Source organism: Cyphomyrmex costatus, unplaced genomic scaffold (assembly GCF_001594065.2).
Source record: "Cyphomyrmex costatus isolate MS0001 unplaced genomic scaffold, Ccosl1.0 scaffold664, whole genome shotgun sequence".
NCBI classification, from domain to species: domain Eukaryota; kingdom Metazoa; phylum Arthropoda; class Insecta; order Hymenoptera; family Formicidae; genus Cyphomyrmex; species Cyphomyrmex costatus.
In genome coordinates, this window is record NW_017280227.1 from 355,132 (window position 1) to 371,404 (window position 16,273).

A 16,273-nucleotide genomic window follows, 5' to 3' on the forward strand; every position below is an offset into this window, starting at 1 on the left:
ACAGTATAATGGAAATTCCAAGGTTTTTCGAAATATAACAAACTCCAAATGGATATACACTTTATTTTTGTCATTTATGTTGCATTGCAAAATTCGGCTACGTATAATTCAAGATAAAAGGTCTTGAATAACAGTAAGCGAAGAATAGGAAATGTGCATCGTTGAATAACAAAATTACTAAAGCAACAAATAAATATATACCGTTAAAATAATATAACATAAACATTGAACCTACATTTTTAACTTTTAACGAGAATTTTGTAACTTTTATAATAAAATAATAAATATAATTTTATTCATCACTGAGATACAAAAAATAAATAATTTTCTAAATAATAATGTTGATTTTTTATTTCACATATTGCAGACAATAAACATTCACAATGAAGTGCTACACACTATTATTTTGCATCGCAGCATTTCTTCAACATTCCGAAGCACTACGTAAAGGATCAACGGATTATGAAGGTTTGTTATAAACTGTTATATTATAAAATAATTGACGTATGTTCGAATTAGGTCCCAAAGTTCTTAAATAAATAGTACATGAATTAAAAATTTTACATTCTCCAAATTTTTCATAGTTTGATGTTAATAATCATAAATACATTACAAGTTCAAAATATATATAATAAATATATATAAAGATTAAGTTTCAAAAATAGCATACGCATCATTCATTGAGAGATCTGTACAAAAAAGTAGATTGCTTTTCATTCAAATCACATTTATATAAATTTTGTCTTATCACGGGAAGTTGATAAGATAACCGTCCTACAAAATTCACTCGATCATTATCGATACTGAATGTCTGAAATTTTTATTTATGGATGTTGCTTTGTTACATAACAAGCTGTTATAAGAGCAAGTTATATATCAATGTCGATATATCACAAAATAACTGTGGCAATACAAAATTGTTCATTGATAACGATATTAACTATCTTGATTTCTAAATCTTATTCTTTAATGCTTCAGGAAATCAATAAGCACATGATATAAATATCTAAAACTTAATTATGTTGCTTAATATCATCAATTTTAATCAAATTTTACTTTATTTTTTTTACATACATATATTGTGTAATCGTAAATAAAACTTCAGATAATAAATCACTACCCGAAAAAGATGATTTTGCTAAAATATCTAAAAATTTGACTAGACCTGAAAATAATTTTCTTTGGAATATCAAATATAACTATGTAGGGCATTCAAATTGTAAAATATTAAATTTTTTTCAGCATTGTCATCAACATTAGCATTTTACATAATTACTTTATGTTTCAACAAAATTATTTTCATATCTGTATTTAGTTAAATTTTTTAACATTTCAGCAAATCGTTCTTTCCATATAGGAACTTATAACATTATTTTCTTACTTTAAAAGTGATACAATTTGCAAAACATGATTTTGAAGTTATTACCATGAATAAGTTAGATAAACACATTACCTTATAAATAAATCATTAAAAAGTAAACTATATAACTTAACACCCCTGAATAGTCACCTCAGCCATATTGAACCACAACATTATAAATAAGAAATGATACGTTGATTTTTTTGCATGCCATTTGTAAATAAAGAGAATTTGAACAAAACAAAATGTTGAAATCGTTTTAAAACACTTGTAAAAATGGGTCTAAATGTTTACTTTTCCTAATAATTAGTAAATATAGTTGCGTAATATGTTTACTGTTTACTCACTGCGCATGTATAGCCTATTTTCACTTCACAAATCTTTTTTGAATATTTACTGATTGTCAGGAGAAATAAGGATAATTTCGGTTCATTTTTACAAATGTTTTAAAACGATCTCAACATTTTCTTTCATCCAAATTCTCTTTATTTACAAATAGCATGCAAGAAAATTAATATCGATTATGATACATTTCTCGTTTATTACATCATGATTTAATATAACTGAGGTGAGTACTCGGGAGTCTTAACTTTATAAAAATTGTCAAAGTCATCATAACTCAAAAAGAATAGTTTCTCAAGAATTACAAAATAAAAATTATATTTAATTATGTTAAAAATATATCCTTTTTACCGATTACAATACTTGATTATATAGTCAATAATCTTCTATCAAATTGAAAAATCATTTTTCCCCTTTTCAGAGAAATGTGTTATATTGTACCAATTTTGAAGTAAGAATCGATATAGTCTAAAGTCTTCTAATTATTGTCTCAAGTCTCTTTCCTTTCCTCATCTCTTTAATATTTTTTAATTTGCATTTGAATCTTAATTCCGTTCAAACCGTCTTCTCATGATCAAACGATAATATTCTTTAGCAACAAAGCTAAATTTTGGTCTTTTCTCAGATATGTCCTTCTGGCTAAAATCTGGTCAAGAAACCCTGCACAAAATCCTGACGGAGCAGAAGAATGAAAATCGTGCAAAAAATGTGATCATCTTTATTGGGGACGGTATGGGCCTATCTACCATCACGTCCGGTCGAATCTATGTAGGTCAGCTCAATGGTCAGAGCGGTGAAGAATATCAACTCGCATTCGAGAAGTTCCCCAACACCGCCCTCGCCAAGGTAGACATTCAAATTGCCTTCAATCTCAACGGTGGTCTCGCGAGGCGCGACGATATTTGGAAATCCCGTCACGTTAAGCCGCTTAATTCCGCACCTTTGATAAGGACGCCGCGTTCTATTCTCGACGAGAAAATACGACAAACACGATGTTTGCATTACAATTAATCCCCGTCGATCTTCTAATCGTTCGCCAAACACGAATAATAGCTGTGTTCAGTAGAAAAAGCAACTTTGCAACTGTTGTAAAATTCCTTAATATTTGATTGATTTGTATATTTAGATTCAGTGAGGAACCAAGAACAAGATCAATCATGTAAAAAATTTTACAACAGTTGCAAAGCTCCTTTTTCTGTTGAATACTATCATTCATTGACTTATATTGTGCTTTTATATTTATCACACCGGAAATGATAATGTAATGTTCATTGCAATCAATAATTTAAAACTTCGTGTTCCGACAATTTTAATTAAAATTGCCGATAATGTATATTCGAAAGATTATGTCCTTAGATCAAATCTCATTATCAGTTATCAAAATTATATCACATATTGGGTTAGGGAAAAAGTCTTTTTACATATTATATATATAAACGAATCTTTATTTTATATCTTCGTTAAAAATGAACAAAACTTAAGAAAGGGCTAGGGGAGGATCATTATATATGTAAAAGGACTTTTTCTCCAATCCAATATTAAATAATTATGCAAATATTTCACAATTATCACAATTTTCATTTATAGACTTACAATGTAGACAAGCAAGTACCAGATTCCGCGGGGACGGCTACTGCTATATTTTCTGGTGTAAAAACTAAATACAGGATGGTTGGATTGGATGCCAGAGCTCAAGTTAGTAAGTGCGACGAACAACTAAACGAATTAAGCAAACTGACCACAGTAGCCGATTGGGCGCAGCAATCCGGCATGGACACTGGTAAGAGCTTTCAAAGATAACAAAATCTTTTCTGTCTTAATCCTACAAAAGTTTTAATAGTAAAAGATATTAAATTGTCCGGACATTTTAATTTTACATAAATTATTTTTTTCAAGATTTACTCCTACTATACGACTTCTTTAAAATCATTTTTAGAATTATTTACGAAGTTTAAAATTATTTATGGAGCTATAAAAAAGCAATTTTAGGCGAGGAAGTTTTTATAATTGAATACTTTGCCTAAATTATAAGCAATCACATCAGGAAAGAAATCTCGAGCTAATTAAGAATCTAATTAACTAAGAAGCTAATTTAAATCTCGACCTAATAGTAAAGCTGCTATTAATCGTTCGAAACTTTATTCAACCAACAAATTTCAAATAGGAAGCATGATCGATAACACAGCGAGATCAAACCTTGGCACAGATTGCTGTTTATAAATATATATAAGTATTACAAATATTTCTCAGAAAATAAAAATCGATCAGAAGAAATCTCTCATGCACCGCCGATTGCTGTCGATTAATCTATTGACTAAGTAAATTCTTTACACAATGTGACATTGAAATAATAAATCCCTATCAGTTTTTACTGTATAACATATACGATAAGCTCGTGCGATCAGTTATACGCATAATTATTATACATTACACAGATATAATGTGTTAGCTTTAGCGGTATATACACTGAGAAAAAAATATCATAAACAATAAATATTTATTGAATGTAAAGATATATTTATTTAGTACAAAAAACATTAATTTTATTTAATAATAATTTCTTTTTATTATTATAAGTAAATATTTATTTATTGTAAGTAAATGTTTAGTTATATAATAGATATAGTATTTAAAATAAATATTTATTTAAATTTAGAGTATCTTTTCTCAATGTATTGTACAATATATGTATACTGCTAAAAACATTATTCCAATTATTTAATAACTTTATAAATTTTCTTGTCAATATATAATTTATTCATCTTGTATGCATGTTTACATTGCGTAATGATTTGATAATACGCATTTCACATTTAATTATAATTTATAATAAATATAAACATATTCCCCTCCAAATTGAAATAATATTAATTCAAAATTAATCTTACAACTGAAAAATGTTATTTATATACATTTGATACTATTTAATACTATTTCTTTTTGAAGATTAATAAAATAAACATTTAGTTCTCTACTTTCACGTAACCAAACTTTTTCAAACAGTAGTAAAAAGGCATAAATTGATAATTAGATTATTTGTGTTTATATATAAAAGTTTAGATAAATATTTTGTCATCAGAGAGAGAGAGAAGTGTGAAATATAACATGAAAATCTTATGTTATATTAAATTACGTAACCTATTTCCTCAGACATAAAATTTAGCAATATTATATATCATCCAATATCGATAATGTTCTAGGGTTAAAGATATTTTTAGACGCGGCACGCTCTCGAATATGATTTGTACCCCGTGATATATGTATACGCGCGATTATAAGTATCAATCTTGTAGAGAACACGTGTCACGCGTGATCGGCTATTTCATTAACAGAAGTGTTAGTGGTGAGTAGACCTCGTTGAAATCATACACAGTGAAAGTATACTCAATAAACGAGAAGGTCATAAGCCGACCTTCTACCGTGTCGCGGACATTCGGTCAGCCGTGACTGATTTCTACTTTGGCAAAATAATGGAAACTTTTTATATATCTTGCCGATTAGTATTTAACGCATTCGTTGCATCTTGACCTTCAGTGGTCATTTTTCCGTTATATGTTACTGTGCATAAATAAATTATAGCATCGGCATACAATCAGAGGATATTAAAATATAGAATAAGGTGTCTTTATAAATTACAACGTAATGTATTTTTAGTAATAATAGTAATATCGCATATTTTATGTCTAATATATTTTATATTCTTTACAACATTTTGTATCCTCAAATTATGTATTATCCCCACACCTTATATCTCCAAACAGAAAAACTGGTCACAATGATATCAAAATGACATTAAATCAATAATAACTAATTAAAAAATGAGTTTTAATAATCATTTTCAAGGTACTTTAACACCGGTTTGATATTAACATGATTATTTTATACTGTTTGGTTATTTAATATCCTGGTCTATGAAATTGATGAATTGGAATTATTATCATTGTTCAAAAGATTATTAACCAACAAATAATTCCTGCACGATTAATTAACAGGATTTGTTACCACCACCCGTATCACCCATGCCACTCCCGCGGGACTTTACGCGCACATTAATCATCGAGATTGGGAATGTGATAGCGCGATACCAAAGAAACAGCGACATTGCGTCAAAGACATCGCGAGACAACTTATTCATAATGAACCAGGCAATCAGTTTAAGGTAATGCATTGCATATGCACATTCTTGCATTCGTAAAAAGAAATCAGTATAGTTTCAAATCTAGCAGATTAATAGCAAATACAATAATAAAATTTATGTGTAATAGATATATAATAAAACATGATAATAATAAAAGGATATGATAATAAATACTACTTACAAGGGAACGGTCGAAGTTGTGGGTAAAGTTAGCATCCCAACTATAGTATTCAGGAGTTCTGATTAGAGTTCCCACTTCCTTTTGACGAGACGAAGAGTTCCCTATAAGTTAATAACAAGAGTTCCGCTCAATAAACATTTTTTTTACATTTTTAAAAATGGGGTGCTAACTTTTTATCGAATTTCAAGGTGGAATAGTTCTGAGCGGCTTAATAGCTTCAATTTGCGATTGCCTAGAGTTCCTGATACGTAAAAAAAATTTTCCAATATTAAAAAAAAATTAAAAATTTATGAAGAATTAATTTTTAGATACAATAGTTCTGATGATAATTCCTGCTACTTTTTGACGATACGAAGAGTTCTCTATGATTTTTAATGACATATGCACTTAATAATCACTTTTTAATAATTTTTTTTAAATGGGATGCTAACTTTTTAACGAAATTCAAGGTCGCATAGTTCTGATGAGCTTAACAGGACTATTTTGTGAATACCTAGAGTTCTTGATACATAAAAAACATTTTTGAAGAACAATAAAATTTTTAAAAAATAGTAGAAATCTTTGAAAAATTTTTTGAGAGTACCAAGTAGTTCTGAGTAGCGTTTCTTACAGTTCTCGACGAGTTCTATCGAAAACTGTAAGGTGAAAAAGCGATTGGACCAACAGTTTGCAAGATACAGCGACATTTGTCAGAAGATCAACAATTTTTAGAGTGAGTATATCTAGGAAACCATTAGTCCAATCGCTTTGAGCCCTGATATTTTTCGATAGAACTCGCCGAGACCTGTCCAGAACTCCGATCAAAACTACTCGGTACTCCCAAAAAATTTTCCGACGTGGGACTTAGAAAAAAATTAAAGTCAAAATTTTTTGGGAGTACCGAGTAGTTCTAGTCGGAGTTCTGGACAGTTCTCGGCGCGTTCTGTCGAAAAGTATCAGGGCTCAAAGCGATTGGACCAACGGTTTCCTAGATATACTCACTCTAAAAATTGTTGATCTTCCGACAAATGTCGTTGTATCTTGCAAACCGTTGATCCAATCGCTTTTTCACCTTACAGTTTTCGATAGAACTCGTCGAGAACTGTAAGAAACGCTACTCAGAACTACTCGGTACTCTCAAAAAATTTTTCAAAGATTTCTACTATTTCTTAAAAATTATATTATTCTTCAAAAATGTTTTTTATGTATCAAGAACTCTAGGTATTCACAAAATAGTCCTGTTAAGCTCATCAGAACTATGCGACCTTGAATTTCGTTAAAAAGTTAGCACCCCATTTAAAAAAAATTATTAAAAAATAATTATTAAGCGCATATGTCATTAAAAATCATAGAGAACTCTTCGTATCGTCAAAAAGAAGCAGGAATTATCATCAGAACTATTGTGTCTAAAAATTAATTTTTCAAAAATCTTTAATTTTTTTTTTAATATTGGAAAATTTTTTTTACATATTAGGAACTCTAGGTAATCGCAAATTGAAGCTATTAAGCCGCTCAGAACTCTATTCCACCTCGAAATTCGATAAAAAGTTAGCACCCCATTTTTAAAAAATGTAAAAAAAATGTTTATTGAGCGGAACTCTTGTTATTAACTATAGGGAACTCTTCGTCTCATCAAAAGGAAGTGGGAACTCTAATCAGAACTCCTGAGTACTATAGTTGGGGTGCTAACTTAACATACCCCGAAGCTGTTCTCACCGATGTCAATGTGCTTTGGATATGTAGACCATCAAAAAATATTCGACCTAAAAATATTTTTTTATAGCGGTTTATCTCAAGATTTAGAGGATAAAGCACTCCTCGAAAAAAATAGATTTTTTGTTTTCAACAAATTTTAAATCAAATTTTTTAATTAATCTCACCACCATTTTAAAAAAATGGACACACTATTGTATAGATATATAAAATACAACACTATAAAACTTTTGTATAAAACATTTTTTCATACGCGGCATAGTTTCGAAGATATTCGAAAACGAAAAAATACATTTTTTTAGGAGGTGTGTCACCCCCTAAACCTCGAGATAAACCGCTATAAAGAAATATGTGTCGAATATTTTTTGATGCTCTATAGTCTACAACATATCTAAAGCGCATCGAAATCAGTGAGGGACAGTTCCGATCGTTCCTTTGTTAGTATCGTTGAAAATTATTAAAAAATATTATTAGTATTGTGTTAAAAAAAATAATTTGTTATTATAATTAAAAATGTCGACAATATAAAATATGATAATATCCTTTATTTGTGTTTTGTAAATCTGTAACATGTTTTTTGCCTAAAATAATTCACTATAATTTGAATTTAATGTTAAAACCGTATCTTTTGGAAGGTTATCATGGGTGGAGGATTAAGTGAAATGGGTATGGACGTGAAAATGCCTCTGAAAAAGTTTGACGAGTCCAGTTCCTGTGTGCGAGCTGATGGTAGAAACTTAGCAAATGAATGGCAAGAAAATCATCCTAAGGGCAGGGTTGTCACCAACACATATGACCTCATGTCTATTGATATAAGCAACACATCGCACATCCTCGGTGTTTTCTCGCCTAGTCACATGCCTTACCACGCTGTAAAAGACGATGAGATACCTTCGCTAGCGAATATGACAACACAAGCCATAAGACTGTTGAAGAAGAACAAAAATGGATTTCTGCTAATGGTCAGTAATATTAATCTGTAAATTTTTTTTAATTCTTTATACAGGTTGTGTTTGTTCCACCTCTACTGCATATCCTCTGACATATTCTTAAAGTAATTAAAGACGAAAATCTTAATACAAAAATATCGAGAATAATTGAAGTTCCCTAATCACTGAGCTGCCAAGTGGAAAAGACGTTCCTCGAAAAGACTCAACTTCAAGAGTATCTTACAGATATTTTTGCAATGATATTTTTGTTGAATTGTTCTTACTTCTATACGGAATCTATTTGTACATTACATACGTATAATTAATATCGGAATATACCATAAAATGTTAATTCAATAGCGAGGTATTATGACACGTGTCAAAATGAATTCATAACCATATTTGTTTGCTTTGTATGATAAACATGTAATATAATAACATTAGTCGATAAACTGTTTTTGACGTAAAAGGAATTAAATATATAGATAAGACAAGGCTGAAACATGTCAAATACCTGTTTAGCCCTAATGCACTTATAATAAATCACCGGCATACGTGTTTCTTCATAATTATTCTAGTAAAAAGTAAAACGTAAAATATATATAGTCAAAAATATAAAAATTAACATAAACTAAAACATACTTATTTACTAAATGAGATCATATCTAGCAAACAAAAAACTATCACCTTCATTCTTATGCATCTGTTTTATTGAACAGTGTAATCGCTGCTAAACGACATTGAATATTTATACCGATGTAAGTAACACCGAGTGCTACGCAGAACGAACATTATGCATTAATGTACCTGATGAATATTAAAATGACATTAATAAAACGAAATCGAGACACATCAAGAAATTCAGACGGTGATGTGATTCTTATGCAAATTACGTTGATGACTATTTTCGTATAATGTGTTCTTAGTCCATCTTCATCTTCCCACGAATATACCTCGAGGTCGTGTTATTTGAGTGCATAATTCGAAAACGCCGTGCAATCTTGTTCTAATGTCAAAGAATCATAAAGAATAATCCAAAATCGGAACATTAATCCTATGTTATTATTTGTATATTGTACAACGAGAAAAATTTCTAATTGTAAATAAATGAATCAAATAATTTTGATCATCTTAATCACAATTCTAGTGTTATGTCAAGTACAATTATAATAGATTTAACCAGAAAATTTTAATCTGTCCATTTTTAACCAAAATTCCAATTAAAGCAACCAGACTTTCTTCCAGTGAATTTTTACAATTTCTGGTACAAACAAACTACGTGCTAATTATTTATCGGTCTTGAAACATAGTTTAGACTGAAGCTGGAGTACGCAATATCACAAATCACACCCAGCTTCAGTCTAAAATTGTATTTCACGACAGACAAATAATTGGTGCGTAATTTGTTTAAAATTATTAAAATGAATACAATATATTATTATTAGGCATCAAGACTTGTCTAACCGAATATGACTTTTTATTCATTTATTTATTTTATTGCAGTTACGTGATGCAATTTTTTTTTAGTATATATAATATACATATATAACTTCTTTATTAATATAAAGATACATACATTTGCATGTTACTATTATATTTCTTAATGTCTCGTACTTTAATTGAAAAAATTTATATGTTTAATTTTAATTTCAATTTTTTTACACAATATTCGATGCAAACATGACAAAACATACAGAATAGAGTTGAACAGTTAACAGTGAACTGAGAGGTTTCATTTTCTTTAACTTGTTTTCAATTTTTCAGGTTGAAAGTGGCAAAATTGATATAGCTCATCACGGTAACTGGGCGAAATTAGCACTGCGGGAGTTGTACGAACTCGACGAGGCAGTTAAGGTAGCTCAACGGTTGTTAAATATGGAGGAAACGTTAATCATCGTCACAGCTGATCACTCGCATTCGTTCACGCTGAACGGATATCCCATGAGGGGCAACGACATTCTCGGTTTTGGCAACAGAAAACCTAGCCAGATACCCTACGAGACGCTCTCCTATGCTAACGGACCAGGATTCTTCTATCATCGAAGAAATGATACCAAAAACGTTAACGAAACTTGGAGAAAAGTCGAGGATGATCCAACTCGCGATGAACCCTTCTACAGGCACTTCGCTGGCAAATTTCTCAAAGACGAGTCTCACGGCGGAGAAGACGTCGGAGTTTATGCCTCCGGTAAAAAACGCAATTTTTCGTGTTACATTGTAACTCCTATTAACAACATAACATTCATGCTTGTTAAAGAAAGAACGAGAAAATATAAAATAGTTTATTTTGCACAGGAAAAAATAATGATACATTAGTGATTAGAAGTATTAGTCACAATAGCAATCTAATTAATAGTCTTATTAATTCAACGACAGTCCAGCTAGCAAATACCGAATGTAACTTAAATATAACATAAATAATATAAATATAAAAACATGTATATTTGTATAGCAATTATATCTATAGCATCCAAATTAATGAAATAATTGCTTGTTTTGTGTACGCAAAGCAATAAAAAAATTGGAGATAAAAATTTAAACGAGCTCAACTTAAATAATTTATTAATATAATTTACTATTAATATAATTTTATTCAAATTAAAAATGATAAAAAACACTCACGAGACGTTTCAAAGATACATAACTTAGTCCTCCATAGAAAAATTACAATATTGAATCATGAATAAGTATATAATTAAACTTAAATGATTTAAAAGAATCATATTTGACAGTGCATCAATAACTTAAATTATAAACATTGCAAAACTGAATTTTTTTAAATTTAATCTCTTATAGATATATTTATGAACTTTATAATATTTTTACGGCCGACGAGGACTAAGTTAAGTTTGAAACATTTCTAAGCGTTTGTCATTTTTTAAATAAAAATAAAATTATATTATTAATTAATTTGGATTTGTTTAAATTAAACTTTAGTTCAATTTCTTCATTAAATTATATTTATGTTTGCTAGGAATATTAATGAAATTAATAATATTTTATTAAGAGCATGACATATTTGTTTCATTAATATTGTTGAATTAACAAGATTATTTTTAATTACGCTGCTGTCGGCTAAATACTCGTTTACTGTTAATACATTTCTTTCCGCGCAACTCTAATAAACTACTGCAGTACTATCACGAATTAAATTGATTAACAATTTAATAATTAATTGATGCTCTTTTGGTATCTTATAAATAATAATCTTTTGCAGGCCCCTATTCGCACTTGTTCCGAGGTACTTTTGAGCAAAATTATATTGCTCACGCCGTGGCGTACGCGGCATGTTTTAAAGACTGGCCGTCTCACTGTGACAATGCTTACCATCGTTATTTTTACGACATTAATATGCCATCGCCAAACAACAGGAAAAATTCAGCTGGACAAAGCACCGTATCGTCTGCGGTAATAATAACTTTCCTGTTTACGGCGATCTTTATACGGCTGTGATAAATATTATTATACATAGTTTCCTTTTATAGTCAAATTAACAATAATGCGCCGCGAAAAGAATTTATCTCGAGTAATTGATACAAATATTATACATTTAAATACAAATAAAATTAAATAAATATTGTTTCCTTGTACTTTTACTGAGATATATTCTAATTGTATATTTTTCTATATCGCTTATTTGCTACAACAACAGCACAACTCAAAAAATGTAATTTTTTTAGTCGCTTGCAAGAAATTGGAAATATTAGAAATATGAATAAAAAAAGACAACATATTTTGAAAGAACATATTTTTATTCCTCAGTATGTTACTCAAGTTTCGTTTTAAAATTAATATTACAAATTTTACTAATTTAAAATATTTAAACTTTTTTTTCTAGAAAACTTTTTTTTTTATTTATATCATTTATTTGTGTTGTAGCAATAAGCGATATGATATAGCGTGGTAAGATTTCTTTTGTGGTGCACATGTACGACTTTTATAATAGACTAAATAAGTTGTGATCACAGATATCGCACATAATTTTTTTCTGTAATCTCTTTACAATTTCACTGTTTCTTATGTAATTACATTTTGATAATACATTATTGTCTAATTTTATTTATTCTAATGTTTATAGAATTCAACAAATAATCATGATTATAGATTGCGGTTTTGATATTAACACAAGTAACACGATGATTTTTTGAATTATTGCAGCAATGATGACGAATTTAATTTCAAACATGGAGAAACTTTGGTGACATAATCCGCACATTAAACACAAGTTAACAGGATTTTGATATGATGATGGAAAGTGCTAATAACCATATGTCTTTTAATATAAAAATAATATGATATGGTAATGTAATATGTAATATGGTAATGTAATATAATATATATTGCCATGTTTCAAATAAAATTAATATTGCTATTGAATAATCAAGAATAAAATTCTAAAACTTTTAGTGAGATTTTATACAATAAATACATATAAAATAAGTATAAGCTGCTATAATATAGAAAATCATCCTTTGAAATGTAAAAAAAATAATTTTTTATGTACTTTAACATGTTACTTATATAAAATAAATGTAAACCTGTATATATACTAGCGCATTATATCATAGTATTTTGTTACAAATTGATAGAACAATTTCTGACTTGAATGTCATGCAATTATATGTAAATTATAATATAATTATGGATAGAATAAAGTTCCTTATTATATTATTTGTACATTTTACGCTATAATTATACATATAAGCGAGACAATAAATTATTTACTAGACTTCAAATATTATTTAATTCCTAATTTGAAATAAAGACCACAATACAATAACAAAAATTATTGTATATAATAATATACCTTAAATTTGATAACTCGTTAACTTTAGGGTTGCCACAGTATATAGTAATCTCTTTAAAATTTCACATTTGTAATATTTGTGTATAAATTAAAGTAAAAGCAAGTAAAGTAAGAGCACATGTTAAACAAAGTGTCCGACCAACTGTTCATATATTGAAAGTTCTTGGCAATGTGTATAATCATGCACATGAATTTGATCGATACTTTATTTATTGTCTGTTTTTGCCCTAGTTGTAAAAATTAAAAGACAAAAAATATATTTCAAGTATTAATTTAATTTATAATTTAAACTAAAGACTAATATAATAACAAAAAAATAATTGTATATTATAATATACATCAAATTTGGCAACTCGCCAATTTTGTTTGTCATATTATTATATAATAATCTCTTTAAAATTTCATTTATATAACATTTGCATATAAATTAAATGTAAAAGCAAGAACACATGACAAAGTGTCGACCAACTGTTCTGTCATTTATGGAAAGTCCTTGGCAATGTATAATATTGTATAATCATGCATTGGAACGGTTTGCCTACAGTGCTCTTGCTCTAATACTAGAAATTAAGAGATATAAAACAATATTTCAAATGTAAAGTACTTCAGAAAAATACTCGTGCGGAATTAAATATAAAGTGACTTCGAAAGAAAATCTCTTCGAAATTATTATGATTTTCCTTTAACAATAGCGAGATAATAATTTTTATAGATAAGTGGCACTGTATCGTCACTAACGAAATTTCTATCAGGTTTGATCGAAGCGAACGGATTTTTTCGTGGCTCTAAGATCGTTTCTACATCAGCGATCGATTTTATTCTGATCATCTCTCGTGGAATTTCCTGCTTCGTGTAAGATGTCACACACACGGGAACTTTTATTTTACAGAATTCTCGTATCGTTTCCGGCCACGTATCTCTGCCTTCAAAACCTGTTTCCCGATAAAGACCCGGGTTAAAGAGGCACACGAGATTCGGTTCTATAAATTGTTTGGAGCGACAGAAATCGTGATAAAATTGTTTAGGATGGAACGAGACTTTTACTCGTCGATTAGATGATTTACACAACGAACACATCTTCATAGCGGTTAATAAGTCCAACGGCGCCGTCGGCAGACTCAGTTCCGGACCAACGAACATCAATTTAAGATGCTTTAAATTTGGGAGGAGGTGCAGAAAGAGTTTCTCCCACACGTGCAGATTTATACATTCATACTGAAACTCAGCACCTATTACGTGAATCACGAAGGTGTCGATACTTTTCCAATTCTCACAAGAAATTTGCATGGAATACAAAGTCGTCAATGGAATGGACGATATATGAAAGAGGCTGCAGTACGTATAGCAATCCATATTGCAATAATATGTCGAGCGGCTGTAAAGTTGTGCTACTAACAGATCAAAATTGTCCGGCAAATGAAGCGGTTCTTTCTGAAAGGTATCCGGAATCTCAGGTTCTATGTAACCGTTTTTGTGCTGCATGAATAGCACTCTACGAAATACCTGAAACTCGCGACACCATTCTTCATGCCCGTCATCATGATTCTCGCAAAATATGCCAATTCCGCATACCGAGCAACATTTTAAAGTCATTGAGAAGCGATGACAATTGCAACAAACGCGGGGATAGAGGAGGATCTCCTTTTCCCAGAGCTGAAGAGGCCTGTCCAAATGAAACTGCACTATCTCGATCAATTTCAACCGATAAACCCGATAATCATCTGCATTGAGTTCCGACAGTAACGATAAGCCACCTTCGATCTGACAGACTTCGGTGAGAACTTTGCACAGGCCGCGATGCTTCGGTCGGTCCTGCTTCATATGGCTGACGGTGCAGTAAGAAACCATGCCACAAGATTTACAGGTTTCCTGCGATCGTTCCATGCAGATCAGACACAGGTTCGATACGAAGACAAAACGCGGCCAAAAGTTCAGCTCAACAGTGTCCTCTTCGTCGCTGTCGTCCAACGATCGATGTTGCATCGGGTACACAAGTGGCAATTTCAAACGTGAATAAACATCGATCGCGACTTCGTTGATAGAAAGATTTTCTTCTTTTTGTTCCTCTATCGCCTCTTTTTCGTCGAAATTCAATTTTTCTGCTACCTTTCTCTCGCAAATTTTTTCAGTAACAAAGATTCTTTTCGGATTTCTTTTTCTGCGACCCATTGTTAAAACTGAAACAACAAAACAAAATAAATGCAACGAACTGTTGTAGATTTTTATGAGCAAATGGAACTATAATTTATTTTAACTGTATTAAACGATCGCATTATGTTAATACTTACGTTAATACCATGAAATTGAGATATTAAAATATATTAATACTTCTCCGCAAAACACAAACTGACGATAATATTATACATCAATATAATTTCCCAGTAATAAAACACATAATATAACACATATTGTATATAATAGTTTCATTGTTAAGTAGGAAATTATATGTTACCGATTTGTGTTCTGCGGGTCAATTGTGAAAGATGAAAAATGGCTTATACAATTAAAATCATTATATTTATTCGAGGACTATTATGAGGATTATTACATAATATATCGATGTTACGCGTACGAGTATTTTAGTGTTTCAAGCACGAACCCGATTAGTTACATAACTGCGTTTCGTCAAAGAACACGTGTAAACCATTATTTTAGAATATTACAATACGGAGCTCATACGCATCGTAATTAACAAACCAATGTATACCACAAACGCTAATAATTAAATCCAACCGCGACGGATTCTACTTGCGTTTAATGACCTATCGTATATCTATCGAAAAGAGAAGACAATTATCTCCCAATTTAGCATACTGCATTCAAC

At 30.0% G+C, this 16,273-nt stretch overlaps 2 protein-coding genes across 2 annotated transcripts; one reads left to right on the plus strand and one right to left on the minus strand.

Moving 5' to 3' along the window:
- The first annotated feature begins 419 nt into the window (after window positions 1-419).
- On the plus strand, window positions 420-12,868 carry LOC108780020 (Alkaline phosphatase 4). The gene is made up of 8 exons (XM_018547591.1): window positions 420-468; window positions 2,328-2,548; window positions 3,290-3,482; window positions 5,695-5,861; window positions 8,349-8,675; window positions 10,407-10,830; window positions 11,860-12,050; window positions 12,801-12,868. The coding sequence occupies exons 2-8, from the start codon at window positions 2,330-2,332 to the stop codon at window positions 12,804-12,806; spliced, it is 1,527 nt and encodes a 508-aa protein (XP_018403093.1). The 5' UTR covers window positions 420-468; window positions 2,328-2,329; the 3' UTR covers window positions 12,807-12,868.
- A 1,057-nt stretch (window positions 12,869-13,925) lies between these two features.
- On the minus strand, window positions 13,926-15,432 carry LOC108780019 (uncharacterized). The gene has a single exon (XM_018547589.1). The coding sequence runs from the start codon at window positions 15,430-15,432 to the stop codon at window positions 14,119-14,121; it is 1,314 nt and encodes a 437-aa protein (XP_018403091.1). The 3' UTR covers window positions 13,926-14,118.
- Window positions 15,433-16,273: the final 841 nt, after the last annotated feature.

Bases quoted from the DNA above. Each gene is read 5' to 3' on its own strand.
- LOC108780020 (XM_018547591.1), top strand. From the start codon at position 2,330: ATGTCCTTCTGGCTAAAATCTGGTCAAGAAACCCTGCACAAAATCCTG. The intron at 3,483-5,694 runs GTAAGAGCTTTC...ATTAATTAACAG, and splicing joins GCAATCCGGCATGGACACTG to GATTTGTTACCACCACCCGT. The intron at 8,676-10,406 runs GTCAGTAATATT...TCAATTTTTCAG, and splicing joins AAAATGGATTTCTGCTAATG to GTTGAAAGTGGCAAAATTGA.
- LOC108780019 (XM_018547589.1), bottom strand. From the start codon at position 15,432: ATGCAACATCGATCGTTGGACGACAGCGACGAAGAGGACACTGTTGAG.